General features: G+C 29.9%; 3 protein-coding genes across 3 annotated transcripts; all 3 read left to right on the forward strand.

The window, feature by feature from the left end:
• Positions 1-94: 94 nt before the first annotated feature.
• Positions 95-1156, forward strand: EIN_421150 (hypothetical protein; the record flags this gene model as incomplete). The annotated part of the gene is made up of 1 exon (XM_004258539.1): positions 95-1156. A coding segment is annotated over one exon (1062 nt), but the record flags the coding sequence as incomplete, so codon positions are not given.
• A 2014-nt stretch (positions 1157-3170) lies between these two features.
• EIN_421160 (protein serine/threonine kinase, putative) lies at positions 3171-7362 on the forward strand (the record flags this gene model as incomplete). The annotated part of the gene is made up of 2 exons (XM_004258540.1): positions 3171-7202; positions 7318-7362. The coding sequence occupies 2 exons, from the start codon at positions 3171-3173 to the stop codon at positions 7360-7362; spliced, it is 4077 nt and encodes a 1358-aa protein (XP_004258588.1).
• A 5049-nt stretch (positions 7363-12411) lies between these two features.
• Positions 12412-12444, forward strand: EIN_421170 (Hypothetical protein; the record flags this gene model as incomplete). Its single annotated transcript, XM_004258541.1, has 1 exon — positions 12412-12444. A coding segment is annotated over one exon (33 nt), but the record flags the coding sequence as incomplete, so codon positions are not given.
• Between the last annotated feature and the right edge of the window lie 115 nt (positions 12445-12559).

Raw genomic sequence — 12559 nt, forward strand, 5'->3', positions numbered from 1 at the left:
AAATGTACCATTTAATGTTAATAAAAAGATACTAACACTTAAGAAAAACTTATTTACAATCCTCACCGGCGGAATGTGGTTCATCAACTATAGTTACTCTTACGCTACAGCTGCTGTGCATGATTATACTCTTAATATTCCGCCATCTCTATACACAATCGAGAGATCTAATAATTCAATTATTTTTCAAATCTATGAAGTACATCGGCCAATCGAATACCTCCAAGCCGGAACAATACTCTACTTTAAAAATGAAGATGACTTATTCTTACTACCTTCTGCTTTCAATCACGCACATCTCCGCGCTATAAATATCAATGGGGATAGTGTGACTTTCCCAAAAACTAATTTTCAAAATTTCCAAAAAAATTTCCATATTGCTGCGACTTCATTCTTCAAAAATCTCAAAATGAGTGATTGCTCGTTCCAACGAAACAATCAAATCTCAGACGTCAACGACAATTCAACAAAAACGCCATTTCTCATGTGGTACTTTTTCTCCTTTAAAAACAACGTCCCTCATATGGTCAACAATAAAAACTTGACTTTCACTACTATTAGTAATAATTCAAAAACTAGTATATTAATAGTAAATCCAGCCGCATCGCTTCTCAGCCAAGAATCAAAAGAAATTATGTTCGAGGCGAAGGTCAATTTCCGCCCTGTTAATTTGAGTGTTCAAACAGTTATTATGTCGGACATCAATAAGTTTGGGGCGCCAAACGCCGTGTTTAAAATTGTAGAGAATATGACTACTAAGGTGTTTTATGAAAACAACACAATCTTTGTTCGTGCTGCATTTGACAAACAAAACTATGACTTTGCCAATGTGATCGTTTTGAGTTATGTTGCAAACATTGGAGATACTTTAATAGTTTTAAATACTAAACTTATACCATTAGATAATAATACTAAAAATTGTGACAACACTTATGATTGCGAAAATACGGAGTGCACAGTCGACAACACGTCACTCGATGTCGGAACGAGAAAGTGGATAAGAGGATGCGAACCACAATGCGGAACGTGTAGAGATGGATTTCTATGTAACACTATGGGAATGTGTCAGAAAGAAACTAACTTAAATTTGAGAAATGAGGGTTACATTAATATGGTTGTGTTATCGTTTTGTATTGTCAGTCTATTTCTTATTTGATTGATTGTGTTGTAGTTGATTAATAGTTTAGTAAACTATAATTAGTTTTTTTTTGTTTTTTATAATAACTACAGATGGGGGACTGAAGTTTCGACGAGTACTAAGGTTTCGACTTTTTATTTAATTACTATTTGAATAGTAATGAACAAATAAAGTTTCCTAATTTTATTTTCATAAACATGGTCCAAATATAACTTTTCATATTTAGTTATTATAATAGTATAAAAATTATTAATTATTAGTTGAAACCATGGTTTTGGTCGAAACCTTAGTACCATGTTTGTATAATTATTACTAATTATAGTTATTATAAAATTTTATAAAAAAATATGTATAAACCCAAAATAATAATTTATTTTTTTATTCACTTTAATAAAATTGGTGTTTCGAATAAAAAACAACATTTTGATGTTGTATATTTGCCAGTACTATACACAGTCAGTAGTAACAACTCATTTGTTATTTAAAAATTATAATTTAGCAAATAAAAAGAAAACAAATAACTACAAGTTATCAAACAAATCATTTAGTAAATTGGATTGTCGATACAACACAATTCTAAAAACAAAAACTTAAATAATTATAATTCAAAAGAAATAAAAATAGAAACCCATAATAAATGGTTGATTATAATCAAATATAGTTATTTATCGAGCCGGACTTTTTATTACCAACTCTATATAAAGTTAATTTATTTTTAAAAAACGATACAGTCTGTCTTTAAAAGTTATTTGGTATTTTTTGAATCATAAATATTGGAATTTTAAGGGAAGCCATCTCAAATTTATACTTATAAATAAAAATGTTTTATGAATGTTATTTATTTTTTATAATACAGTGCCTAAAATGAGTGGGCGACCATTAAAGTGAATCCCTGACTTTAGTAAAAATCCCTAATGATTAGGACCATTTCCCGAGCAAAATTTAAATCATAATTTAAGTATTTTTAGAAAAAATATTTAGCCAATCAAAACGATTTTTGAGAAAAAAAAACAAAATCTTAAAAAAAATGGGTGAATTTAGAAAATCTTAAAAGAAAAAGGGAGGAAATAGAAAATCTTAAAAAATAAATGATGTTAAAAAAATTCACGTTCCAATTCAACCAAATGGTTTTGAATGTGGATAAAGAGTAATGGAATCAATCGAAAAATACTGCAACAACAATATTGAATATAAGCTGTTCAATCACAATGAATTCTTAAACATATGGATTCCAGAAATGATGAAAATACTTAATTTTAATTGATTTTTTCTTGAATAGTTTTTTATAATTAAATTAACTAAAATAAAAAACCATTTATTCCAAACTGGAATTAGAAAAAAACAAATTATAAAACAGAGAAAAGGAAACATCACTGCTAGGTTTGTTTTGTTTTGTCGATTAGAAACCGTTTACTCACTTTTTAGAAAAGCTAAAGAAAAATAGCTATTGATTTTTTGGAACTTGAAAATATTAATTAGATTAAATGAATAATTGGAATTGCTATTTTTACAAAGTGATATTAAAAGTTTTTGTGTTATTAAAAACAATAACAAATTTTTTGTTTTATAAAACAAAAAAACAATAACGTTTTCTTCGAATTAAGCAGGGGCTTCATAATTTTTACTATTTCCGCCCTAATACTTTAAAAGTCGCCCATCCATTTTAGGCACTGTATTGTTTATTCAAACTGTAATTTAAATGATTATTTATATAACATCGAAAAACATAAAATATTCAAGTGTTTGACATAAATGGATGTTACTAGCAATAATTAATTAATTTCAAAAAATTAAATAAATATATTAAACTTTGATAATAATGTAAAATAATTTTTGATGTATTGAATCACTCACCAAAACATTCTATTTTCTCTAGTTTAAATCTTTATTATCAAATAACGATTTCGTAATAATAAATATTTGAATTAATTATTATTTTCGAATTAAAAAAATATTTAAACCGACTCAGACTAAATCATGTGTTTGATGTTTTATTTAAATAGAGCTGATCTTAAAATTTATAATAATTATCATGATAATTATTATGGCATTTTATTTTATTTATCTTGTTAATTCTTATGAATTAAATTGTTATCCAGTTGGGTATAATCAAAGTGAAGGTTTTAGATCAGAAAACGGTGTTAATTGTGATCAAAATACTCAATTAAATATTTCTATTTGTTTTAATCACGATTTTACATTTACAACACTGTTTTCTTGTGGTTTACTTGTATTTTCATCTCCAAATGAAATAACCATTTATTCCAACAATTGGATAAACGCACTGCAATTATTTTATATAACTGAAAACACAAGTGTTGTTTTCAATGGATATTTTCACTCAGACCAAGATCTAATTGTAGAAGAAAATGCAACAATTCAAGTTTTCGGTCAGTTTTCAATAGGTTATGATTTAACGATTGAAAATCCACAACTTGACAAGCCGCCTATTGTGTTATGGCAATCTGATAGACTTCATTTGTACAGAAATAATAAAAATTTTGATATAAGAAATCCAATCAACAATTTAAATTGTTTTGACGTGTTGTCAATGAGCAATACAAGTTGTTTGAATTTTGACAATTACAGCACTCACTTGACCACATTAGATTTTCCTCACGTTTTCAAAGAAGGTGTAGCAAGTCTTTTATCAAATGGGAAACTTATGAGATTCTGTCCAATAAAAACTATATTTAATAACACCGTGACATGTACTTTAAATCAATATAATTACCAAACAGAATACAATGGAAATAAAAATTATGTGTTTGACTATCCACACTGCCCATGTGACGACTCAAAAACAAATTGCTATTTATATCTCAATCAAAACATTTCAAATTTTAATTTTCAACTTGTTGAAATGCCAGACACAATTCTCGTGATAGAAAAAAGTGTTGATATAACTAATGCAGATATAATCAAAGAAATTCAAATCAATGATGATATCTGTGTAAATATAACATCTCTGTATAAAGATGAGATAATCCAATTTTCATTTGGGACATTGACTGTAATAGAAGGTATTACACAAAAATCATATTCTCTGAATTTCAATTCGACAACACACACTTTGAGTATATCTCAAAACTTGAATTTAAAAGTCGAAATATCAAGTCAAATTACAGAAATAAAATTGGATGTGGAAGGAATCATTGATAATATTGTGTTGAATGTAAAATGTTTTGTAACATTTGGAAAAAAGGTTGAAAAGGTCCACCAACTTACACACAATGATATACTGAAAACAAATGATGTCGTTGTGTTGTATTTTGAAAATGAAACAATCGAAAACTCAATGAATTCAAATTGCATTTTGATGGAAAGTTTTATGTCAAAAACTGTTTGTATTAAATGCAATTCAAACACAAGACTTGTTGATGGCATGTGTGTTGGTTTATCTCTAAACTGTAAAACATTCAACTCAGAAAATTATTGTGTCGAATGTGAAAATGGATATCTGATGAGTGCCGACAACAAATGCATACAAAGTTATAATTATTGTAACATTGGTAATGAAGATGTGTGTATCAGATGTGAAAATGGTTATTTTATTGATAATGGGCGATGCACAACAAACGAAAACTGCAAAGCAACAAATGGTGCCAATTGTATAAAATGCCACAACGGAGAACTCAACACCAATTGTGACACATGCAGTGATGTCAACTGTATAACATGTGAAAACAACAGGTGTATTATATGTAATGATGGCTATTATATTCAAAACGATGGAAATTGTTTCCAAACAAAAACAGAATCAAATTATGTTTACAACAACATCATTTACTGTAAAAATGGGTATTACATTGATAACTCTGAGTGCAAAAATTGCTCGATTAGAAATACAAATTGGATGAAATGTGATGTTGAGAAGCCAATGAAATGTTCAACAACTTATAAAATCACAGAGAGTGGAAGTTGTGAATCGACAACATGCAAAGACAATGAAGAGATGGAACAGAATGGGAGGTGTTCTGCAACACAAGATAATTGTGTGTTTACACTCAATAATAAATGTCTTGAATGTTTTAACAATTACATGATAGATGACAATGGAAATTGCATACAAAACAGTGGAGATAACGCACAATATAAATGTAAAGAAACAACACAACATGGGTGTGTGAGGTGTAACGACAAATACTATTTATTGAATGGTAACTGTGTGAGTTGTGATGGTAAATGTGACACCTGCATATCAACTTCAACGTTTTGTCTGTCGTGCAAAGATGGGATGTTTTTGAGTGACCACAAGTGTATTACAAACAACGACTTGGATGGTATTTGTACACAGTTTATACCATCGGGTGGGTGTGTCAAATGTGTTGATGGGTATTACAGAAGTGAGTTGTCTTGTGAGAGATGCGATGTCAAATGTGGGACTTGCAACAACAGAGAAAGTTGTTTGACTTGCAACTTAACTAACTATCGGACATCAAATGACGAATGCAAACCACAAAGCGATATTGTTGGATGTCGACTAGAAACAACACAAAATGGATGTGCCAAGTGTTCTGATGGGTATTTCACAGTCAACACAAACGAGTGTGAGAAGTGTAGTAAAACTTGTGCAACATGTTCACAAACAACAGACACGTGCACTTCATGCGATACAAATGAAGTTTTAGTTGACTCACAATGTGTTGATATTTCATCAATAACAAATTGCAAAGAAGTTGGTTACTCAAAATGCACCAAATGCTCGTTTTGGCACACTCCAAGTGCAAATGGCACCTTTTGCAAAATAAAAGCTGTGTGGTGGATGATAATTGTGATAGTCGTTGTGTGTATATTATTAATCATTTTAATCACAACTATTCTATTTATCATAATTAAAATTGTTATCAAAAATATTATAATGAAGAAAAGAGAGAAGACAACAACTCTGTTCAACATTAAAATGTCAAATATTACATTTACTTCATTACAAGGCGGCGTTTGTATCAACAAAACTGAGTTGATATTTAACACCAAGTGTGATGAAATACCAGTTGGCAAAGAAAGTTGCGAACTTCTGTGTGTTGGTAATACGACATCCAAAACATTGAAAATTCAAATATCGTCAAAATCAGACGAAGAGAGTTATCAACTCAGAATTGATCCAAACATTGTGATTTTGAAGAAGGGGGTTGCATGTGAATTTTCGATATATTTAACACCAAATTACTCATCGAACATCACAAGTCAAATTACTTTGATTTCCAAGAACTTGTCAAGTGGAGTTGACACGTACAACACGGTTAATATGACAGCAAAAACAATGATGTCAAGTAAACTTGATTACCACGAGATTGTGGAAGATAAAAAACTTGGGGAAGGCTCTTTTGGAGTTGTTTACAAAGGGAGTTACAGAGGAAATGTTGTCGCTATTAAAAAGATGAAACAATTTAACTTTGATGACGAATCTATCGAAGAGTTTGAAAAAGAAGTAGACATGTTGGACAAATTCAGAAGTGAGTATATCGTCCATTTCTATGGCGCTGTGTTCATACCAAACAAAGTTTGTATGGTCACTGAATTTGCTCAATTTGGGAGTTGCCAGGATTTGATGAAACACAAAAGTTCAAGTGAAATTGACATGAAAATTCGAATCAAAATTACAAAAGGTGCAGCAAATGGGATTTTATATTTACATGAAAATGGGATATTACACAGAGACATCAAACCAGACAACATTCTTGTGTTTTCACTCAATTCAAGAGATAAAGTAAATGCAAAACTAACTGACTTTGGAAGTGCAAGAAATATTAATATGATGATGACTAACATGACATTTACAAAGGGAATTGGAACTCCTATTTATATGGCTCCTGAAGTATTAAAACAAGAAAAATACAAGAAAGAAGCGGATATTTACTCGTTTGCTGTGACAATGTATGAAGTGTTTGGGTGGTGTGAAATATATCCTAAAAACATATTTAAATACTCGTGGAAAATAGCTGAGTTCGTAACAGCTGGTAAACGTGTTGAAAACGTAAACAACATCCCAAACAGTTTATTCGAAATTATTCAAAACTGTTGGAAACAAAATCCAAAAGAACGTACTGATATCCAAACAGTTGTTACGAATATCAACAATATGATGAGTATAAAATAACTGAATATAGACACATATTATTATCATTTATAAAAAAAACAAAATATAAAATTTTTTATATTTATTTTATTATATATAGAGTCAGTCGATAAACGTTGTCTCTTCCCAAACGTTGTCTTTTTGACAAAAAATAATTGATTTTTGTTTTAAAAAAACGGGAATTAGGTAAAAATGAAAAAAAACTGGGAAAAATATTGAAACAATGATTTTGGGGTTATTCAAAAAAAATCCCGAAATATTCCATTTATAATGGTCTAAAAATCGGCAGACAACGTTACAAACCAGACAACGTTTAGCAAATGACTCTATATATAATTTCAAAATAGTGTTTCTCTTTTAAAAAAGTAAATAGAGTCAGTCTAACAACATTTTCTGTTTAAAAATGTTATCTGATCAAACTTTAATGGTTGTATTTTTGTCTAAACATCGGGCATTAGGTAAAACGTGAAAAAAACTAAAACAATTTGAATGGATTTTTGGGACTGATTCCCGAAATATTCCATTCTTCATGGTCCAAAAAATACCAGATAACGTTTCCGAGCAGATAACGTTGTTCGACTGACTATAATAATTTCTTTTTAAAAAGTAATTTCTCATTACTATAATAAATTTTATTATTATTATTATTATTATTATTATTATTATTATTATTATTATTATTATTATTATTATTATTATTATTATTATTATTATTATTATTATTATTATTACAGTATGTGAGAAAAGTATGTGAGAATGAGAAAACCCTGTGGATTCAATAAAAATTACATATTTGTTTTTCTTTTTTTTAAATAAAAATGTTTTTCTTTAAAAAAAACAATCTAAATAATATAATTATGAGCTCCAGGAATGTTGCTTTTAGTGGCTTGGACCATACAACACTGGAAGAGAATCTAAAGTATTGTCCTGGCCCAGTGAAAGAAATAGCCCAAAGAACAGTCAGCAAACATTGCAACTTTTCTGAATTACCCCTGAATGTTCAGGTGTATTTGATGAACATTGAGAGAGAAATGTTCAATAAAATGAATACGGAAAAGGTGACCGAGAGTAAACTATGTCGAGTCTTTGCTTTATCTTCAAGTCAGTTTAATATCAACAAACGAAGAGGTATGGAGACGGCATTGTTTGGAAAAAAAGATAACGGACGACCGTCATTTTTAACTGAAACACATTGGGGGAATTGTCAAGAATTTGATTCTTGATAATGAAAAGTTACCAGGAAAATGCAAAGCTATCAGCATAACTTATTTGAGGTTGTTTATAATAAAAACCTTTAACGTTGATGTGTCAAACCACGTTATTTATGATAAAATACATAAAAATTGGAACTTTTCGATTGTGACTGTGTTTGCTGAAGACCAATCTCGATTGACCTACGACGAAGATGCCGTGTTGAAGTATTACATTGCACTGCCACTTTTTTTAAATGGCATCCCATCACAATTTATTTTGAATTTGGATGAGTCAGGGTATCAGCCATGGCCAGACAGGCAAATGGTGAAGGGAGTATTTAATGCTGGTTTTTCCACAGACAGTAAAATGAAATATGGAGTCGAACGTGACATTGCTCGATCCACTGTCGTTTGCACTATAACCCCCTCACAACCTCTTCCTTGTATGATTGTAACAAAATACAAAAGAGTTGCAGTTGAATTCTTGAAATTGGGTTGGATGGAAACGGGAAACATCGTCAGTTATAGCAAAAACGGTTTTATCAACAGTGACTTATTTATACAATACATCAACGACGTTGTAGTACCTTATATTGTCGACATGAGAATTAAGACTGGTTATATTGATAAAGCCGTGCTGATATTTGATCAGTGCACGTGCCACTCAATCGAAGATGTGAGGTTGCTGCTCAAGTCGAATGTCCAAGTCAATGAGAAAATCATCAATGTGAATTGTGAAATCGTATGTTTGGTGCCTCACACCTCACATTTAACACAACCATTAGATGTTGGGGTGTTCGCAGCCCAAAAAAGAAGACTGAATTTGTTGTATGCGAAGTTTAGAGATGTCATAAAAAATAAAGATAGAGTTAGCGAGGAAGAAACAACAACGACAGAAAGTGAAGACGTTGAAGAAAAAGAAGAATCAAATGATGTGATTGGAAGCCAAGATCCCATTGAAAAACCATTAATACCTCAACAGTTGGAGTGTATGTTTTAGGAAGTGCTGGCAAATCAACAAGAGGCAATATCACCATTTAAAAAGAAGGCTGTTACGACTGTCAAAGAAAGGATGGTGGATGACAACCAATCAGAAGATCACTACGAAATACCAAATGAAACTAAAACTGTTGAATTTGGTGATGGAGAGGACTTGGAAAAAAGTTTGCCAAATACCTCAACTCAATTATGAAGTCTTATTTCCAAACAACTACTCCGGATGTGTGCACGCAGGCTTTTAGGCAAGTTGGTATTGATTTCAGAATTGTTGATGGTGGTATGAGGGTTGCATTTGTGGATATTGGAGTGTCATGCAAAGTCACAGCAGAAATACCGAGACTGTTAAGTATACCACAGTTATACTCGATTGAATGCATCAAAACAAAAAGCTTGAAAATATCTGCAGTTCGAAAGCTTCCAAGGTGTTTTGAGGGTTATTTTTGTCAGTCTGTTTGCAAGCCGATCAAAAGAAAAGAACGGGATGTTGTATGTAAAGTTGTGAAGAAAAAGACGACCAAAAAAATCTCAAAAAGAACTAAAAATGGGGTTGAGAATTTAATCGATTGATTTTTATCTTTTTAATCAGTTGTAGCGCCGAGTTTACATTACTGTTACATATCACAGGTCAGAATGGTCACTGATTGGATCAATACATGTCTGAACTGTCATAAGTCCTTCGAATAGAAGAGATTCGTTTGTTAAAAGTTCTTTCGTTATGAAGATAATAACTTGTAGAACTCGCTCGTAAAGACTCTTGAATTCAACGTTGTTTGCTTTGAATCGTCTAGTTGCTATGGCTGATATGTCCAATATACCTGGGATTCTTTGGCGTGAGGTCTGAGTCAGTTAGTTGATAAGTGCTGGCTGGCTGTTCACACTCTGAAATCTGCTTTGTAGGTTTCCAAACAAATTGAAAGAGAAAATGAACTGTAAATAAGTGATTTTTTTTATTTGATCTTTTTGAATTTTTTGAAATAAAAAATAATTTTATTACATAAAAGTTACACAATTGTGACTTTTGTTGAATCCACAGGGTTTTCTCATTCTCACATACTATTCTCACATACTGTATATATATTTTGAAAAAAAAACGAAAAAAATCTGGCTTGATCAGATAAACTATATTTTATTATTATAATAAACAAACAATAATTTGTTATTGGTTTCTGTTTTATTATTATTAAAATTCATATAACTATAGAGCCGAAAAAAAATATTCGATTTATATCTCTGTTGGTTTTCAACAATGGCCTTTTCATTCAATTCACGAGTGGATTGAACGAATGACTATCCATTTTATAATTATTGCGTTGTGGGCTATACGACTTTGTTTAAAGATTAATTTTATTGTAATAAAGTAATTATATCAAAATTCTTCATTTAAGTTTTTGATTTATAATTCTATCGACAATATAATATATTTAATATTTTGTTTGATAATTTTTCTATAGAGCTTTCTTTTCTGTTGACCAAAACTTTATTTATATTTACAAAGCAAACATTGAGTGGTAGTAATTGACTGTGTGAATAATATTAATTGACACAAACACAACAATTAAATGTTGTTTTTGTAATTAAATTTATATTAAATATCAATACTTATATTTAATATAACTTTATAAATTGGAATTATTATTTTTTTAAAGCGCATTTTACAGTTATGGTAATGAAAAATGCATTATTGTCACCATGAGTGACTATTTTCTTATTTTTACACTTTCAACATTTTGAATATTGAGAAGCTTGTTTTAAACGCAAATTTGAGAGTTTCTGGAAATTCAATGAAAATCGGGGAGCTCCAAAATATGAAGGCAAATACATTGCAAAACAATTTGGATATATTGGCATTGAAAATTGTGTTAAACGAGGTGTTGTTGTTAAGCACGAAGAACTACATATATATTGGATTGAGTGTTGGATAACACAATATCATTTGATGCCAATTCTGTGATTTTAAGTAACGAAATTGTCAAATTGGGAGACGTCTTTGTGACACAAGAAATTAATGTAGATAACATGAGTCAACTGTCTATTGTGTCAATATTTAAAATACCAAGCGAGTTCTTATTACTTTCACAACCAACAAAAAATCCGCTTATAATTACAGAAGCACCAACGTTGAATGGTGTCACTGCAGTTTATTCAATAATTAATAAAAATTATTTACAACTTGTGGAAGTTTAATTCTATTTATTGAATTCTTATAATTTTGTTTTTGGTTGGTTATTTTATAAATTGGTCAATAGAATATAAAAAACATTTTTTAAATTATAAAATGGTCAATGATTTTTATAAAAAAGCTCAGTCTATACGTGAATACCATCATATAAATATTTGGATTTATTATATAGACTTTATCACTTTGATATTTGAATTAATAATGTTTATAAATTTAGTTATATTTGAAATTTCAAATTATGGGATTACATTATTATATAGTATTGTATTATTAATAAATAAATAATTAATAATTAATAAATAATTAATGAATAATTACTAATTATTTTAATAATTTATATTAAATTTTTTTGATTGTTTTAATTACATTTTATGATACTATTTTATTGTATTGTTAAAAAAATATAGTTTACTTATTATAGTGCATTATTAATTTTTTTGATTTTAGAAGCAAATAAAAGAAAATCGAATGAATGAAGAGACAGAACAGCTAAAAACAAGAAGAAAATAGTAGATTTGGAACAACAATTGCAAGACCTTGAAGAAATGATGGGACTTTAAATATCGACCAAACTGAAGTCATCAAGAGAGATAACCAAATTGCTGATTTGGAAAAGGCAGTTGCTGCGTTGAAAGATATCAGAACATACAACTTGAAGCCGCTTATTAGGATATGAAGAAGAAATTAAAGACGCTTTGAAGATTGAGAATTGTGAATCACAGATTAAGGCACTTGAAGCACAAAAAGAAGAAGGCTTTGGACGACAAAACTAATGATGAGAAAACTGCTTTAACTTCTCAACTAATCTGATAGAAGAAAGAATATGGAAGACCAAGTCAAAGCACTCAATGCACAAGTTTCATTACTTAAAGTCCAAGTCAGTGCACCAGCTTCAATTGCTCAAGAAGAAGAGAAGAACATGTTGAATGCGAGAATTGCTAAAATTCAAGCCAAACCCGATGAAGAAGACA

The sequence above is a fragment of the Entamoeba invadens genome (genome assembly GCF_000330505.1).
Source record: "Entamoeba invadens IP1 unplaced genomic scaffold scaff_1105074725287, whole genome shotgun sequence".
NCBI classification, from domain to species: Eukaryota; Evosea; order Mastigamoebida; family Endamoebidae; genus Entamoeba; species Entamoeba invadens.